Genomic DNA, 19,122 nt, shown 5'->3' on the forward strand with positions numbered 1-19,122 from the left:
GGGTGCGGGGAGGGTATGGAATGGATGAGAATTAAACGATGTAGTAGTAAGATGTGCTGTTTTGAAAAGTCCTACAGTTCTTTTGTTTGATTGTCAAAATGGGAAGAGGTCAGAGTGAAAGCGAGGCTAAACTAAGGTAGCTAAGAACTGATCAAAACTGGAAACCAAGAGAACTACAGGCTCTGAAAACAAGCTTCAAGCAAACGTCACTTTTGTAAAGATAACCATTGTTATTTTAGGTTGACTCCTATGGGAAATGCCTGCATAACCGTGAGCTTCCCAGTGAGCGACTGAAAGACACTTCTACAGCCACTACAGAAGATTCTGAATTTATGACCTTTATTGGCAGGTACAAGTTTCACCTGGCCTTGGAAAATGCCATTTGTAATGACTACATGACTGAGAAACTATGGCGTCCAATGCATTTGGGTGCTGTCCCTGTATACCGAGGCTCCCCAGCTGTGCAGGATTGGATGCCAAACAACCTCTCCATCATACTCATAGATGATTTCAACAGCCCCCAAGAGCTAGCAAAGTATCTTGATTTCCTGGACAAGAATGGAGAGGAATATATGAAATACCTAGAGTATAAAAAACCTGGTGGAATAAAAAACCAGTTCTTGCTAGAGAGTTTGGAGAGGCGAGAGTGGGGTGTAAATGATATGACTCTGCCCAATTACCTGAATGGCTTCGAGTGTTTCGTCTGTGACAGGGAGAATATCCGAGTCAAAGAGGAGCAGGAACACAAAAGGTCTCATGGGAAATTTCCAGCTCCCAGACCTCGAATTGCTCAGTTCAAGCATATGGGATGTCCTGTGCCAACCCCTGGGTTTGGAAGTGTTGAAGGTCTCTCTGGAGGAGACAGGTAATGTACAAATACTATGCTTTTTGAAGAAAAAGGCTTTAAACATCAATAGGTGTAATTTTTAATAATATTTTTTGCTTTAAAGTACCCTATAGTGCACCTCCATTTACACTTTATATTATGTCTTGTGGGTGGTAATGCTTGTAATAGTTGTGCTGATACTGTGTAACACAGAGGCTGAGAAGTAGAGGACTGGAAGATGATACTGGTTGAAGCAAGAGCATAACAGAGGTGAATATTTTGTCCTGTGAGGCCTTTTTAAATGCTGTGTGACTTCTGGCAATTTAGTTATCCTCTCTCTGCCTTAGCTGCCCTTTTTTTTTTTTTTTTTTTTTTCCCCTCTTTGGGGAGGAGGGACACTTTTCTGTACAGTAATAGTAAAGCACTTGGTAGCCCATGAATAATGAAAGAAGCTCGATATGTCAGTACAAATTACTGTGTTAAGAATAAGTTGCCGAAGTATTCATTGTAGACCTAGCTTGCTTCTGATGACTTCTGACAGAGCAGAAGTTAGGCCTAATCTAATTACAGTAGAAGACTACCTTAAATTTTGTGTAGCAGTAGGCAAAGTTCTGATTAGTTTGGAAGACATATTCCCATTTATTTAGGTATGACCATGCAGGACAGAATTGGCTGAATGGATACTGCCTTTTCTGTGTATGAGGACTGATACTGCTGCTGGATTCTCCTAGCCCCAGCCCAGTATGATACAGCTCATCTCTAGCGTGAGCTGCACAGAACTCCGTCAGCAGGAACTAACCACACCAACCCTGAGTTAACCATTTTTGACAGGAAGAAGAGTTTTGTTTCCATGATCTATTTAATTCTTAATATTTATACAAGTATTCCTACAATACAAGTCAGTACTTGGATAGCAGTGTTTTGAAGTTGCAGTTGCTGGAGGAAAGTGTTCTGGCTTTTCGTAAACTGTTCATGCCCTTTTTATAGGACATATCACTAGTGTAACGTGTTTGGATCCTCTAAGCTAGTCATTCTTCTCTGCATTACCTTTAAGAAACTTAGGTCTATTTAGGGAATTGTTCAATTTATGCAACCCAATGAGCTATCAAAGAGCCCTCATAAAGCTAAAGCATTCAAAAAACGTAGTAGATTTTGCCTGTGTTCAAAGATGTTTGTTGCCAAACACTTCAGAATTCTGTTGTCAGTTCAACTGTATGAAATATTTAGCTAATAACTTTTTGCAGATACCAGAAGGATTTGAGGCACTGTCCAGAAAGAAGTTTTCAGTGTACCTAGTGTGCATCAGTTTACAAGTTTTTTAGTAATTTCCTAGACTAAGGAATTGAATATCTAGGCCTGTTAAAATGTTAAAGGAAAGTTTGGTGAAAATGTAGATTCTATCATTTTAAGTTCTCTACAACCCAGAATTAAGTTCTATGCATGTCTGAATCTCTGGAAAAGGTTTTATTAGGTCACCCACCCACCCACCCCCACCCCCACACACAAAAGTATTAAATATTTTATAACTGGAGAGAAGTGATAAGGATGCTTCTTGCTAGATTTTGATATTTTCAGTTGGCTATTTTTGAAATTAAAAAGGGGAAAAGCTTTAGGACATTCAAGTTCTTTAGGAAATCCCTATTTCACAAAACTTTACTTAGAATTTTGTCACAAAAAAAACATTTTCACACTACAGTTAATGTATTGGCTAGTTAAAAATGATGCTTGTAAGTAAAAGGGACCTCAACGTTTTTGTAACCCTTTGTTTTTTGTTGGTTGATTTATTTACTGGAGCTTTTTATAGTAATGCCTTTTCTTTGCCGTGGTAACAAAATGTGCTCTTCCCTCTTCCTACACTGTGTAAATGAATATTCTCTACTATTTCAAAAATTCTTTTACTTCATCAGCAGATGGCAGTAGAGAAATACTTTCGAAGAGAGCGTGGTTGTCCTACATTGCTTACTTGCAAGTTAAGGTACTTCACGCTTCTGAGCAGGGCTCATCAGCAAGGAGGTTTTGTGTATTGGTTTGTAATCCAGGCTGCAGAGACTTCCATGTTTGTTGAACCACAGCATGTTATTCCCTCCCATTTACAGAGATGAGATGTGTCTGGAGATACTATGCCATGAAAACTTTTCCATTATCTGCCATTTGCTTTAGAAAGATAACATGTATCTGAATTTCTTTATAAACCATTAATCATGGAGAAATGTTTCTTTACAAAACATTAATCAGGCTTAGGAAGGGTGCAAGTTGTGGAATAAATGCAGCTCAAAGTCTGACAATAAACATACTCTGTGACTTTGGGTCCTGGAGAATTCTGGAGCGCATAGAGAACAGCAAAGGCATTTGGAGTTGATACATTTTTTGAGCTGGTACCCAGTTACAGTATGGTTACACTATGCCTTCTCATGCTATATTGTTATTCACAGATGTAATTTGTGTTTAGTGTTGACAAATGTGCTGAGCTCATGTAAGTTTATGTAGCCTGAACGTCTTATTATGCCCTCACCTTGCTGTTTTTCAGCTCTAAGATAGTGTTCCTAAACTAGAGATTACAAACACAAGTGAGACTGCAAGCATAAGGGTTTAAGAACAAAGGTGTAGAATAACTATTTGTATGTGTTAAATTATGGATTAGGCGCTATAATCTATTGAATTGTTAGCTGCTTTGTAGGGAAGGTGCAGCAAGCTGCAGTGCTGCTTATGTTTAGAGTGTCTGCTTATTAGAAACTGGAATCGATAATGGTTCTTGAACAGGGTAATCGAGAGAGACCAGTATGTGTTTGATAAAGGAAGATTTTGGAACTATGGTGACTATGCTAGCTCTATTTTATGCTGTCCTCTCTATTTAGGATGAGAAAAACGATTTGGAAGTGTAAATGAAGTTTGCCACATACGTAGCGTAGGTGTAGTGTAAGGTGTGTCTTGCAGTAGAATCCAGTAATCAGCAGGATTAAAGATGGATGGTTTTCTTATGGTAAAAATGTTTTCATTGTACATAGTTGATAGTTTCACAGTATTTGTACAGTCCTGTTCATCCTGCAGTAGCATTTTTCCAGAGATATTATAGAATCAGTGAAAAGTCTTTTTCTTTAAAAAAAAAAAAAAAAAAAAAAAGGTTACACCAGTATAAAAAGAAAAATGCAAAAATGTTCTTATTCAAATTTTATTTTGTTGATGAAATGTTCACTTGGATACTGGAATTCCTTTCAGTATCATTTCCACAGAGTTAAGCTGCAGAATGCTTTTTTTCCCACTGTTTCCTATGACTTTGTGTATAGCGCTTACATGAGTATATCCACTTTCCTAATATTTATCTTTTCTTAGTGCTATAAAAAATGTGTAATTCATGTTGGTGATCCTTGAACAAAGGTTAATTTAGCTGGTGGGCAGAGCACATCTGAGTGCTGCCTTTTACAAAGGACATGTTAGGCAGACTTATTTTTGTATGCCAAAGAAGGCCTCTGCCCATGATCCTTCCTGTTCTGATCTATGTTAAAAGGTTTATTTTGAGGTCCCTGTTGGTTTACTCTGCAGATAATGTCATTGACAACAGAAAACTAATTCCCATCGCCTGTGAACTCTGTGTCATTCCACAAAGAAAGTGACTGTGATTTTGTACACGTTCTTCTGAGTTTCCGAGAGTAGTGGGTGAGGTCTGCTCAGGTATGGGCAGTGCAGCCATGCTTGCTTTAGTGTATTGTGTCTGGAATGAAAGCAGGAGGCATTGTACTCATTTCTGTGATTGGGAAGGGGAATAAGTTAACAGTTCTGTAGGTAAATTAACAATGATTGGGGTAACTCATATGAGCAGATAAGTGACCATATGACCATTGTGTTTGGTCGTTCTTGCCAAAAGTTTATAATGGTCTTATGTGTCTGGGTGGCAGATACATTAAAGAGAAGGTAATATTAGGAATAATCAAGTCTATCATGAAAAGGAAAGGTGTTAATTATTAGTTACATCAAAGTATGGCAATAATTTAACACAAATGAGTAGTCCACGTGATCATGTATGGGAAAGGAGTTGCTCAGAGATGTTATAAGGTAGTTCTGCTATGAAAGGTTTGAAAATGTATGCACTGAAAGAGAAAAACTGTACGCTCAGCCAGGTAGTTTGGAGATTGAGTATGAAGTCAGGATTGGGAGAGAAAGCTTTTTCTCTGTCACGTATAACCGGAGTTTTGTAATGACTAGCTGTCAGTCTCTTAATTGTTACGCGGTTTGTCTGAAAAAAATGATTCTCAGTTTTAACCGTAATTTTAAATGTACGGGCCATGGAAAGGCACTCTCAAATCATATAAAGGTTCTGTGCTAGATTTTATTTTAAAATAAGTTTTTATTCTTTACAGTTTGTAACATGGCTAACACAGTCACATGCTGAAAAATCTTAAGTTCTAAAGCCAACAATGAGGTTGTCCTTCAGATAGTTTATGTAGCGGATAATTCTTTAAGTGTACTTGGAGCACAATGGCACAATAATATCATAGTTTGCCATGAGCTTCCCTGGGCCTGTTTTTCTCTTAGGTGAAAGGAAAAAAAAATGTTTTTAGTATTGTTACAGCTGCAGACTTTTTTTTTCCCCCAGTGGCTTATAGTGGTGTCTTTTTTTTTTTTTTTTTTTTCAGTTGGAAAGAGATGTGGCTGCAGGATTATTGGCAAAGTCTTGATCAGGGTGAGGCTCTCACTGCTATGATTCATCGCAATGAGTCTCATCAGGGAAGATTTTGGGATTATATGCACGAGATCTTTCTCAAGCGGACCAGGCAACACTGACCCATCTTTGGAAGACTTTGACTTGAAAATTTTATTGGAAGTTGTGAGAGTGGGAATTCTTACCTCACTCCAAATATTTGCCTTAAAATAGGGGAAAAAAAAATATTTCGGAGACTATTTTTCTTGTGAATGAAGTGAGTAATTCTCTGTTGTGATTGGATATCAGCTGTGCAGATGTTATCCACTGTTTTGATTTGAATTTCAGCTCAGCAGTGTGAAGCTACTACTGAACTGGAAATGTCAATGTCTGGGGCAAAAGAAGAATTTACTCTTCTTGTGCATTTGGTATGTGTTTCCCTGTGGCTTACGTGACTTCAGATGAACATATTTTCAGACTCTGCTCAAATAGCCTAGATTATTTCACTGCAGGGTTTTTTTTATTTCTAAAATATACATTGCTGTTTTTATAAATATTTTACCAATCACTTATTCTCCTCATGAAGATATATTTTTCGCTGCTAATAACAAATAACTTTTTCAGTGAAGGAATTGCAGAAGACTAATGTCTGTGGAGAGCAGTTGTGCCTTATGAAATACCAGCAATAAAATCTATTCTCTCCAAATAAATGTGCCTCAAATATTCTTACTTTTCAGGCTGAATTAATGGCTTTGGGTGGGTTACTTACTCTCTGCTTAATTTTCTTCTCTAACTGTCTTTCCAGGTAATGCATATGAATGGGACCAAAGGCTAAATTACCTAATTTCCAACTTTCAACCGAGTATTTTAAAATGAAAGTACGTTACCTGGCACTGTGTAGAACCTGAATAAAATTAGCATGCTTTGGTACTTTTAAGTTTCCATCAAGTCTGAAATCCTGGCTGTAATCATTTGTTCTCTCCCTAATGCCAAGGATTTGGAGGTCTTTGCTGATTTGTTCTTTGGCAGTGTCTGCAGCTTTTTTCTTTCAGTTCCTCAGGGCTTACCTATACAGAGATACATAAGTGAATATATCTGAATTTTTTAAGTGGATTACTCAAATCAGATTAAAATTATAGATGAGTTTATTCAGGACTAAATTTCCTTCTCAAGTACATTATGACAACTTAAGATAAAACAAGTTAAGACTGCTTTAATTTTGAATATGATCTTCTGCTGAACAGCTTAATGAGATTTAAATAAATTGTTTGAATTAATGCCCTCTGTTTCATTTCTCTTCATTTCATGTTTCTGTCATTGTTTCCTTTGTCTGTGTGCTCCTTTTAATTAGCTGTATCCTGTAAGCCTTTCTTACAGAGGTTTTTGGTAGGATAGTCAGGAGGAGAAATTCTAATCTTGCTTTTTGTATGTAGTAACGCATTTTGCTTTTTCTGTTTTATCCTATAATTCAGCTAGAACTGTGAGTTTTATAACCAAGTCCAGGTATTTTTTGTAGTTTATCTGCTGTTATCAGAATTAGATATGCTGCAGTTAATGTATTGTCCTTGCAGGAATAAGAGGAGGAAGTACCAATAGTAAGCATGGGTATCATGGCACTTCTTTATACATTTGTTGATTAGTGATGTCTAAAGCCTCACTTTGCATAGCAAAATGAGCGTGGTGGGGGGGGTGACACACAGACAGAATGCACTCTGTAGAAGCCTGCTGCTTTGAACTGCTAGTTTGTAGATAGGCGTAACAAACCAGTACCTTTCTCTGCTGAGTTCTTGGTCAGTGTTGTCTTAGAAGATATAACCTTTTTTTTTATTGAGGTTCTACAGGTGATGGACTTCCTAAAAGGTTATGAGTACCAGCTACTGCTCTTTACAGTCATGACACTTACCCAAGCCTTGTGTTTCTTTTATCTAAATGGGAGGTAAGGAGATGCTCTGTGGTAAGAGGCGATCATACTAGCTTTATCTGCTCCTGTACAACACAGGATATCCATGAATTATAAAGAGTGTGTCTGTTAAGTATGTTAAATCTGTTTTATTTATTGTACATGGTGCACATGTATTAAGGCTAAAGTTCTTCCAGTGCCTGGATTGAATAACTTGTCTAGCTGCTAGGAAAACGTTGCAGGGGCAGAAGTGGGAACCCTCCCCAGTTGGCTAAACAGCTGTGGTTGCTGTTCTGTTTCAGGCTGCTGACTGATCTTCACAGCATCCACTTTTCTGGACAGTAAGGACTCCAAAATGTTGAATAATAGCTGTTCTTCTGCCAGGGCTTTGCTTCCATCTCTCTCCTGCTTTTTTGGAGGGCAGGAAGGAGAAGCAGGGTCTCATACCATTGAAGGGCATATGCATTCCAATACTGTCCACTGTGCTTGTCATTTTCACCAGTTCTGGAATAAGAATATCCATTACCCTGCAAACACTGCCTGACAGGTGCAATATTTGTAAATATTTGATAATCTCAGATTTGCTTTTATAGAGTTCTCTTTCTTTCTTTCTCTTTTTCCCTCTCTTGTTTTCCTCTTTCTTTGCATCTTGTCAAAGCTTGCTTTCTGAGAATGAGTGACTTCAAGATTGAATTTTTCTGCTACCAGGAATAAAGATATTGAGATTAATCCTTTCAAATGTATAATTATGTAAATTACAATATAATGTCCAAAGATGACTGCCAACCTTAGCCAAAGGGAATTAAATTTATGGTCCCAGTTGTCTTTCTACTAATGCAAATATGTGAATGCAGACGAGGAGGAAGATGACTGCAACAACTGTTAATATTTTGAAGAAAGGTTTCTGGTTGTACAAGTTTTTGATTGCTAACAGTGGATTTCTCACTTCACAGCTTTAAATCAAGGCCACTTGGATAGTAGCTGAGTATCACCACTTACGTTGTAACTCTTGGAAGGCTTAAATGATACTCAGACTGAACAATGTAAACAGCATCTTTCTCAATCCAGTTCGTACTCTGCAGATACCCATACTCTCACAACTGAGACCAATCAGGAGTTTCAGCAAAGATGCTAAAGTGATAAAGAGATTACAAAGTAAACCCTTTAGTAGGCTTCTGCAAAGCAGAGTGAGTCCCTATACCACTGCTTGTCATGCATTTTGCCTTTTTTTCTGTGTGACTAGAGGGACAATTTCAAAGCTGTCAAGACAGCTTTATTCACTAGCATTAATGTTCTAAAAATAGCTATCTCCTCTTTGTAGCTGCGTACATGAAACAGTACTAGATTCAATGGGTAATGTGTCTCAGAACTGATGTGAGCTGGGAAAAAGTCATGCCCCCTCGGAGGTGAGGGAGAGGGAACAAATGTCCAGCTGAAGGTTGAGTTGCAGTTGAGTTCATTGCACTGGACATGTTAAAGCTGTTATTCTTCTGCCAGAACATTGAATACCAGGTGCTACTTATTTTCAGCAAAGAAAAATGGTATTTTATTTGCTGAACTGGTAATCTGTATTTCCAGTTTCCACAATGACTGCAATTTCTAAGAATGAAATAACCTCACTGAAAAAGTAGTTTTGTTGATACCTAGCATTGATAATTTTCAGACTGAAAAAAAAATGCAATTGCCTTTTCTTACTTGCTTTGCTGAAGTAATTTTCAAACTGAATTAAGATCTCTGGATCCTCTGTGATGGTAAGTAGAGTGGCACTTTTTAAGAGCCAAGTACCAAGTATGTGTATATGTTTGGAGGGAAAGGGGAATGAGATTTTTTTTTTCCTGGAAATAGTCTGCAAAGAGTAGCAACTGCAGAATCATAGCAAAAATGCTCCTCTCTCACCTTGATAGAGGGCAGTTTTAACTAGCTTGGGAAACAATAGATGGAGAGGGCGGGGGACAGGATGAATTGAATTGGAATACAGCCATCAGGGACAACAGTGTTTAAACAGTGCTATGGTAGACAAGCAGCCATCTGCCCCTTTACCATTCTGCCAAGCCTACTTGTCACCCCTTGTCCAGAGAGAGACACTCCCTTAATCATTAGCTGTTATCCATTTGTTTGCATTTAATTAGGATTGTTGATGGATCCCCAGGCACCTTCTGAGAAATTGTATTAATCGGAAACATAGAAGGTGGCAGCTTCCTTCATTCTGCTCAGAGACCTCTGCTGACAGGTTGAAATTAATCAGACGCAAAATCCTTTTAGTGATATGATCAGCTGAGCCAAGGCCTTTGTCAAGTATTAACAAACTGCATTTCTCTTATGACTCACTGTCTCAAAGCTGGCACTTGGAGATGCAGGGCACTGCAGAGGATTAGGAAGGATGGAGAGAAATGGAACTGCAGATTTTGTTCCAGAGCCTTGACATGACTGGCATCTTAATTTGTATTCTGTTATATACATTCTTTTCCTGCAGAAAAGACCCATCTAACGCTGAAGTGGCTCAGCTCAGCTAGAGATGATTCTGGGGATCTTGGAATGGATCAAAGCAAGCCATGATACTTGGGGACATCTTTGAGCAATAAGGAGGCACCAGGTAACTTGGAGTAGTGTGGGCGGGATTTGAGTTGGTCTGGGAAGTTAGAAATTAGGGATGGCAGCTCAGAACTAATCAGGTAAACAGGGTATTTCAGGGAGGCTGAGCTGACTGAGGGAGGTCAAGAAAAAGAATAGCACTGGAGCTTGGGGAGGAACAATGACCTCAGAAAAGAAAGTGCATCCCTCATAGCTATTAAAGTGCTATTATCACCCTAATACATTAGCTTGGGTAGTGGGAGTAAGTCTGAATTGACTGGAATTGTCTCTACCAGGGAAGCAAACCAGCTTGCTTAAAAGTTGGAAAATTAAGGCAGCTCCAAATAAATGGAGATGCCCTAGGGCAGCTCACAGTGGGGTCAAGGAGGTCAAGCTGAGACAGGTGAGAATAAATTGTGGTAAGTGAGGGTTATGAGGTATGAGGGTATGAGTATTATGAGGTTATATAAGAAGAATTAAGGCATTTGGGGTAAATTTGGGTGGATATCTTGCAATTTACTTGAAGAAAGCTGGATTCAAGCAGTTCAGAAAGTTGTGGCTTTCAATTGTATTCATTTCTCCTACTACACCTGATTCCTTAGTCTCAGCCCCTATTTCTTCTTTAGAAAGTGCTTTGAGGATTTAGATTGTTGCTTAAGAAAAAGAACCGCCTGTGGTATACTTTCTCACCTTCTAGAAAGGTATTTAAGTAAACAATCTAGTTTTAAGGATGTATTTTATTATAGCATTTCTAGCATTGTATTTTATCATTGCATAACATTTATTATAGCATCACAACTGACCCTTACTCCAGCTGTAATACAGATTTATTTTATTTTTTCCAGATAGCTTGACCTCTTCTGGTTCATCTTGTTTTTGACCTAGCTGGGACATAGGCCAGGATTCAGCTTTTTTTTTTTTTTTTTAAAAGAAACTATGTACATTTGTACATTTAAGGAAATAGTAAGTTGCAGATGCAATTAAGATTGTACAGGTTCTTTATAGTCATATATTCAGAATTTGCAGTGAAACATCTATGTGGTTCACCAGCGTATTGAGAGAATCAGGTTCCTGACTCCACCTGAAAAGTGGAAACTTCTGTCCATTTATTATTCTGTGCCATCAGTTGTGCAAATATAGGCTTATAGAAACGAGACTCAGGTACTGAATACTACACCTCTTCTGTAACTTCACACACTCCCTCAAAACTGAGGTGTTTGTACCTTGCTTCAAACATCTCTCCTTGGCGTGTGCAGACGCTGTCACGTAGGTTACTCTGTCTGCTGGTGAATTTCTTAGGCTGATGCTCCAATCCCAGGCTGCGTGCCAGAACAGAGCCTAATGCAGACAGCAGTAACTGATAGGAAGCTATTAAAATTCTCCTTGCATAGCTTGCCTTTTCTTTCCCAGCCTTTTCCCTCCACCCCCATTTTTCTTGGAATTGTTTAAAAGAGTGATCAGCTTTTGAAGGTGAATATACCTGAAGGTGCTGCCACCATTAGCTAATGTAATTTGGAAAAAGGGAAGGTGATTTACAAGGAGTGCAGTTCTGCTTCTCTTATGCCATAACATCTGCCTCCTTCTTTTTGTTCTTTTCAAGCCTAATTAATAACTAGAATAGGCAAATGTGGTGGAGAAAAATGAGTATCAGGAGGTGTAACTGGAAGAGGAAAAAAAGCATTAGCAGATGAACTTCACATAAATTGGAATGCTGAAAAGTACTCCAGCTCTTTTTAAATCTGTAAGATCTCAGATGTTTTGAGTTCCAGTGTGCAAACCCTGTAGACTAATTTGAAGGTGTCAGCTTGTTTTTTATCTCCTCCACTGGCAGCCAAGCTGGAAAGATTGCTCATTTCCTATCCAATTAGCTAAATGGAAGTAGAAAAACCACCCACCTACCTAAATGTTTCAGAACTTCCAGACAAACTGTTCCAGCGCGGTTCTAAAGAGAGGGGAATTTGCTTCTGAAGAGGACCAAAAGAAATTTATGTGGAAATGGCTGCTGATACTTTTCAAATTGGACTTTAAGATAGTATTACAATAAAATAACACGCACAAAAATTTGGACATACCAGAATGTGTTAAATCTGCTGATGGAGTAGATCCCAGTAATGATTCGGAGAATATTCTGGTGTGCGCTCTGTGATATTTAACCCCAGGAGCAACATTTCTGACAGCTTGTTAACTTCCTTGACTAGGCAGAGGTCGGTGCGGGGGGGCTTTTGGTTTTATATGTGTGTAGCTGAGAACTGGAATATATTGTTTTTATCCAGACCGATGTCCGGGGGGGGGGGGGGAACAGCGTGTATAGTTTGGCCTGTTGTGCACGGTCAGAGACCTCTAATGCCCGGGGCAATAGCTGGAGCCTAAAGCCGTCTCTGGATGATGAGGAGGAGGAGGAGGAGGAGAAGGAGGAGGAGGAGGAGGACGGGCAGTCCCGGCTGCTCTAGGCCCCCAGTGTCCGCGCTCCTCCCCCCGCCCCGCCCCGCCGGCAGCCCCGCCCCCGCGGCAGGTCACGTGGGTCGGCGGCCGCCCGCTCGCCGTGCGGCCTGTCGCAAAGAGCATGGCGGCGCCCGCGTACCCGGCCTGGGTGACCCGGTGGGTCTCCGGGCAGTGGCGGCAGAAGAAGCGGCCTCCGGTTATCCGCCCCACGCGGCCGCTGGTGCTGGCCAACAGGGTTGCGAACCGCAAGGAGCAGGCGGGAGGTGAGTGCCGGCGGCAGGCCGCCGCCGGCGGTGCGGGAGGCCGTTGAAACGCCCCGCCCCCCCCGGGAGAGGGGAGGAACGGCCGTGGCGGGCCGTTAGCCCGGGGCCTGGGCCCGCGGCCCTCCCCGCGGCTGCCCTCCCCGCGGCTGCCGTGCCGCTCCCGCCGCCCTCCCTGCGAAGGGTCGTCGGGGCGCCGCGGCGTTCGTGCTTGGAAACAGCCTGCGCTCCACGGAGCGGCTCGGGGAGCCGGCGGCTGCCTCCTAGGGAAGGGAAGTGTTACGGAGCAACAGGGAGGCGTTTGCTGAACGCGTGGGGAATACGGAGGGAGGGGGAAAGAGCATCTGTGGAAGTTTTTAAGGATCCCTTTTGGAAGGTGGGCAGGAGATCGGAGGTCTCTCAGCACAGAATCCATTCTGTGATTCTGTAACAGGAGAAAGGGATCCAATCTGTGTCACAGAACTAGAAAAAATTACTTTTCCCAATTCCAGTTCTAAATTTGTGTCTTCTGATATTTTACCTGTGATTCATGTGTTTAAAGTACTTTGAATCATTAAGATAGATGCTCTATTTGACTTGCAACAATCAGATGTTAGATAGCTGCAGTGGTACTGGTATTTGGACTAGGAGCTTTATCCCTAAGGAAAGCAATGCACAGTTCTTTACTTCCATGAGTTTTTTTCTCCTTTACCTCTACCCCATCTTAGTTTTCTCACTGGAGATATATGCACTGCATAAGGTTATTAACATGATGACCTGAGCACTGAGATTTGCATTGTGTTTTTTTTCCTCCAGAGGCAACGTGCATTACGGAGATGTCAGTAATGATGGCCTGCTGGAAACAGAATGACTTCAGCAACTCAGCTTGTGCCGAGGAGATTCGGACATTCTATGACTGCGTGGCAAAGGCAGAAGTAATTAAGGCCTCTTTTGCATTCTTAAGGGCTAGTGGCAAGAAAGGAAGAAGCCGTCAATCATTTCTCTGCGTGACAACAGTGATAACATGCTCTAAGCAACCTAATTTTCGTTGTAAGCGATTTGAGCTGCACAGGAGATGCAGGATAGTATAGTTCAGACATGCAATGCTTCCTTTTTTTTTTTTTTTTTTTTTTTAATCAGAACCTAACGAAAATAAAGGTGTGGAAGGGATGGGATGCCATGTACATTATAACAAGGAGGAAAAAATAGTCCTGTCCAATTCTTCTTTGTGTTGTCAGATTCTTGAAGCAGGGCTCAGTTGCAGACAGTCAGTCCTAACCTAGGCCATTTCTTTTAATTTATTCCATTTTTTTATCTCTAAAGTTTCAGCACTAATGAAGCAGTTGAAGATACTGCTCCTCTCCACATTAAACTATAGGTCTGAATAAGGGAGTCCATGTTTTGAAGCTATAGAGGCAGCAAGTAGGCAACAATTTGTATGGTGTGAGAAGTGGATTAGATTCTAATTTGGGGGTATCTTTATAATTCTGTAGCTAGTACTTTGAGGTTGTTTGAATACAGTTTTGGTAAATTTCAACAATTGCTCTAATTCATAAAATGAAGAAATAGTCAACTCCATGATCCAATGTCTGCATTGTCTAGATAGTTAGGGAAAGTGGTAAGTCCAGATTCCCAAATTCTGTTCTCTCATAAATCTAAATAATTCTGTGATTGTGGAAGTGAGGGTAGAGACAGTGGGTGTCAGAGAAATAACCAGTAGTTTCAGTAATCCTCATCATAAGCAAAATTTCCAGACTGTGTGAGGTAGTTAAAAACTATTCCTGATTCCCTGAAAGTTTTGAATTCTTTTAGGCTGTTTTTGACTTTGAGAACTAGAGGTTTTGTTAAGAAATTTCTTATTGTTTGGAAATTAGAAGTTGCCAGCTAAAGGATACTCAGACCAGCTCAGGAGTTACTTTGTCTGATCTTGTAATTTAGAAATTACTCCATTCAAATCTGTGAGAGGTAATAAAGACTTAATGCAAATAAAAATGGAAATAAATTTGGGTATAGTTTCTAGAAATCAGGCAGAGCATAAATACTAAAACAATACTGTATTCTTACCTAATATGATAAATTTGAAATAAGATCTGTTTCAAAAGCAGTCTAAAGGTAAGTATATGTACAAGATATGCCCTTAAACAGTTTTCCTGTTTCCAGTCTTTTCAGTAATAGTATTTTCATTTCATCAAATTGTTTTTCCCTGCTGCTGCATGACAGCATACGTGAAAAAATGCCAATAATTGATATAGTAGATTACAAACCAAGTAAAAAAAGCGAAAGGAAAAATGTGTTTTGTGGTGTTAGTATAAGCTTATATTTTTAACTAAGAGTGTGGAGAGATACCACCTTCAAGATGACAGTCATTCATTAATTTCGCCATTTAAAGGAAGCCGCAGTCATTAATTTTTGAAAGCCTTTGGGTTGTTCATGCAAGTGCTATTTTAAATGTTCCTTAAATAAATGACATTTTTTCTGAGATAAACATCCCAGTACAGTTATTACTACTCCTTGAGTGTGAGGGTCAACTCAACAACAAAAACAAAGGTAACATTTTGAGTTTTTTTTTTCTTTTTCAGAAGGAACGCAGGGAAAAAGCTAAGGAGGATATCCTGGAACCCAGGGGAAACTTGACTTCAAGCAAAGTGAACAGGCTCCTGAGGAGGTTTCCTAATATCACACGTTATATTTAATGTGCTTTACTAAGGGACTGTGGAGAAGCAACTAAAGCTGGGATCATTTTTGGAGAAGAATTGAAAAACGGAGTTCAGTGAGTGTTTGCTGTCAGGTGGTGTCTGCCAGCACTGCTGTATGGCTCTCAACCAACAGGTCTTTGTTTCCCAGCAGCTGAGTGAGTTCATGATGTTCTTGGGTCTTGCAGTCTTAAGATTTCTGCAATATGCTATTCAGCCAGCCACAGTGTGGGGTCAGGTCCTCACTGTGAAATAAAATCTTCTAGGAATGCATCTAAATGTTTTTTTTCCTAACAATTAGGGAGTGACATCACTTAATGTGTAAGCTTCCAGCCTAACTCATGAGCTGCTATCAGAAAGTATTCATGCCTTGACATTGAGCCAACTTAAAATTGATAATAATCTAATGACTCACACTCTCACAAATCTGTATATATAATTTGGTTCCCCTTGAAATTTTTTGAATTCCTGCTCATTTACAAGAGGACTGGAGAATGAGGAAGAAATCACCAGCCAGATTACCTTGCTAGCATACAGTACACTGGGTGGACTTGAATGTGACTTTAATGTGGATGCTTGTGATTTAGCTCCTCTGATTTGTAGGTGGGACAGATATGGTGCCATGTCCGATTGATTTTATTATCTGTACTATAATAAAGTAATGTAAGACTGTTGTTTGGCTTGGATGACTTATAGTCTACATTAAAAAGTTTTACTGTTTTGGCAAAAAATTAAAAAGTGGAAAGAAGATCTAAGCATGGACTGATACTGAAATCATGTGATTAACTATTAGTTTTGATTTGTTGGGGTTTTTTTTGATTTTGAAAAAGTACCACAGAACTGCAGGCAGATCTCTGTTGTTTCAGGACCTGTATCTAATTAGAAAAAAAAAACTTTATGCTTTCGAGTTGCTGAGGCAATTTTCTTTTAACTGTTATTTACAAATGTTTATTAGTGACTTAACCCACAGGGTAGCTTATTCTTGTGTTGCTATTACGCTATAAATGAGTCTTTCAGAGGATTTGATGTCAAGAAGAGTATGGTGACTACACCTAAGTTTGGGAAAAATATTTTCTGTTCTGTTACCTTTTGCATTGTCGATTCAAAAGATGTTCTATGAGGAGAGAGATTTGCTAATTCATCGGAGTTTTTTTTGAAGAAGACAAGCTAAAGTGGGAGCGAAGAACTGATGACTTCTAAATTCACTTCTGTTGAGGGTGTATTTTTCTTTTTTCTTACAAAACATACAGTATCAAGCATAATTTTACATATTTTATGCTAGATTACCAGATTCTAGTGTCTTTGACGAACTATCTCATTATATAAGAGACTGTAAAAGAGAACTTAATATGTTTTTATTGTACTTTTCCTTTTGAAATTTGTTCAGTTCCCTTTAATCTGGACAGCTAATTTCTGATTTTATTGCTTCATAATGAGTTTCACAGATACAGCTGCTTTTTTTCTGAGCTTTTAAATATTTGCTGTAGCCTTAAAATACTATCCTGATATTTTCCCAGACCTTAAAGGAATACATTTATTTAGAGGAAGAAAGGAGGAGAGAGATGCACCCAAGTTTTATAATGCTTCTGTAAAAAGTACCTGGCAATTTATTTGGTCAGCATCTCGTATTGTAGCCCAAAAGCCTCCAGTTACGGATTGTCATTGGCAATTTGAGCTGCTGCAATTTCCCAGCATCTTGCTGTTAAGCTTGGGTTGGATGTATAAATACATTCCATGACACTTTCATGTTGGGGTCATTCCATTAATAGTTAATGTGAGCAACTTATACAATGAATGACATTGCTGTCTCTGAGTTATGTACTTGTATCACTGCAGAAGCTGTAGCTGGGGAACAGAAGAAGACTTGATTTTGCTTCTCTTGGTGCTGAACCCACTGGTTAGGACATTGCTGTGGAGACCTGTATGTGATTGCATGGTAGGGAAAGAATTAAAAGCTGACTAGCTGTTCTGCCCTCCTAAGCAGGATTTACAGGTTTAAGCAAATCTGGAATTTCTTGGTCTTACTCTTATTCCTTATAGCCTGGGTATGATTGCTCTTAACTACCTTTCTTTTTAGGTTTTCACTGGACATCTCTTACAGACAAAGCAATGGTATTTCATCATTTTCCTGAACTTCAGATCATAGTCTCCTGGCTTCAGAGCAAGAAATTCTTAGAGGTTCTCAGCAAATATGTGGATATAAAGGGATATGTTAGCTTTCATCCACTTTGTAACTTCGATTAGCATTCAGAAAGGTGAGAACAGACAGCTGAATTCCACTGCCTATCTCTTTTTAATCTTATTGGCTTTCAGAGGCAGAAGGAACTTCATTAAGTTCTTGTTTGGATGTTTAGATTTGTTAAATAAAGCTGTGATTTTTTTCCAATATTTTTAAATCTCTTTGCTTTCCAGTACTGGAACTGGGCTGTTGATTAGTTTCTTTGGTGAGCAGATATTCTTTAACATCTGCATACCTGATGTCCTTAGAGGTTAAGAATAATTCATAGTGTTTTTCAACTTTTTTTTTCTTTTTCAAATGTGAAACTTGGGTATCAATTAGAAACAAATTTACTGTGAGGTTGTACTTAGTAATCCAGCAAGCAAAGCTGATAAGGATTAATAGTCTCTACTAGCTATGAACAAGCATTCAGTAGATGTAGAAGAGGGTGGCTTGTAGTACTATGTTTAGATGAGCATTTCTCGAGAAAATGGTCACTTGAGAAAGCAAAGGACAACCTCTTGTGAAGGCAGTGCTCTTACTGTCATTTTCTAACCATCTTTAGCCGTATTTGCCCTGCTTTCTGTTGTTGACAAGGATCTTTGAGACTAGCAAAAGCACTAAGACTCAGTTCTTCACTCAGTCTTGTCACTGACTTTGACCAGTACTGGTTCCTAGTGTGGCAAGCAGCAATTTTACTTTATTGCTTCTTAGCCCAGACAAATGAAGATGTTGCTTCTTTAATCAAAAGACATGGTCTTCAGCTGTTTTTGATGAGTAGCAGTCTTGCTACAGGATATACAGGACAGGAAGACTGGAGGGAATCGAAGACTGTTAAATTACCATTGAAAGAGGCAGAACTGTGTCTATCAGGGTGAGAAGGTGTAAGTGTTAAATAGTGGACTTAGGTAATAGCAGCTATTTCAGACCTACCCCCACAGGAAGGTTCTGCCTAGGTAATATGTCTAGAGATAAGGTAAGATGTATTTAAATTGCCATAGCTATATTGGTATAATTTCCTTCTTGGTCGGTCTTTCACCCAAACAGAGTTAGTTTAGTTTGTGGTCTCTTGGGAGGTATACTGAGAAAGGGTCCACAAAGGGACTGATACCAGTATAACTTGCTGTAAAATTATGCTATCTTAAATACTGGAGCCTTTCTGTATGGGCAGATATTTGATCTTGTTTGGGTGGTAGTAGTAGGGTATGAGCAAATGAGTAAGGAAGAAGAGGGCCATGTGGCCACTAGAAGGTTTTGAGGATCTGAAATACACCTACCTCAAGGAAATGTCATTATATATGCTAAGCAGAAAAATAAAATGAGGTATTAGCAATTGGGAAATACTCCCAGCAGAGGAGACTGCTGCAAAGACCAGTATATCTTTGCATGGTTTGTTGTTTCTCTGGAAGCTGGATACCAAACTTAAACTTTTGTTTGCTTCTGGTGGACTGTTCTGTGTTCCCTTTTGAGAACAAAACACTTCAAGATATCTAGGAAAGCCTTGACTTAAGGGGGAAGCAACTAACAAACTAGGGCAGAAGACATCTAGTGCAGGCTTTTGGTAGAGGTTATACACCCTTTTGTATCAGAAGAAGCT

At 39.4% G+C, this 19,122-nt stretch overlaps 2 protein-coding genes across 2 annotated transcripts in view; both read left to right on the plus strand.

Moving 5' to 3' along the window:
* The window catches only part of POFUT4 (protein O-fucosyltransferase 4), a 7,934-nt gene extending 1,762 nt beyond the window's left edge, over positions 1–6,172 (plus strand). The window contains exons 3-4 of the mRNA XM_085312256.1: positions 240–865; positions 5,458–6,172. Coding sequence (XP_085168382.1) covers positions 240–865; positions 5,458–5,605 — 774 coding nt within the window. The 3' untranslated portion in view covers positions 5,606–6,172. The remainder of the gene's footprint in view (positions 1–239; positions 866–5,457) is intronic.
* A 6,271-nt stretch (positions 6,173–12,443) lies between these two features.
* CHCHD1 (coiled-coil-helix-coiled-coil-helix domain containing 1) lies at positions 12,444–15,981 on the plus strand. The gene is made up of 3 exons (XM_085312257.1): positions 12,444–12,638; positions 13,431–13,549; positions 15,194–15,981. The coding sequence occupies exons 1-3, from the start codon at positions 12,497–12,499 to the stop codon at positions 15,305–15,307; spliced, it is 375 nt and encodes a 124-aa protein (XP_085168383.1). The 5' UTR covers positions 12,444–12,496; the 3' UTR covers positions 15,308–15,981.
* The last annotated feature ends 3,141 nt before the right edge of the window (positions 15,982–19,122 follow it).

The sequence above is a fragment of the Rhea americana genome, unplaced genomic scaffold (genome assembly GCF_003343005.1).
Source record: "Rhea americana isolate MKP2758 unplaced genomic scaffold, rheAme1 scaffold_36, whole genome shotgun sequence".
Classification (NCBI taxonomy): Eukaryota; Metazoa; Chordata; class Aves; order Rheiformes; family Rheidae; genus Rhea; species Rhea americana.

Bases quoted from the DNA above. Each gene is read 5' to 3' on its own strand.
- CHCHD1 (XM_085312257.1), top strand. From the start codon at position 12,497: ATGGCGGCGCCCGCGTACCCGGCCTGGGTGACCCGGTGGGTCTCCGGG. The intron at 12,639-13,430 runs GTGAGTGCCGGC...TTTTTCCTCCAG, and splicing joins CCGCAAGGAGCAGGCGGGAG to AGGCAACGTGCATTACGGAG. The intron at 13,550-15,193 runs GTAATTAAGGCC...TTTCTTTTTCAG, and splicing joins ACTGCGTGGCAAAGGCAGAA to AAGGAACGCAGGGAAAAAGC.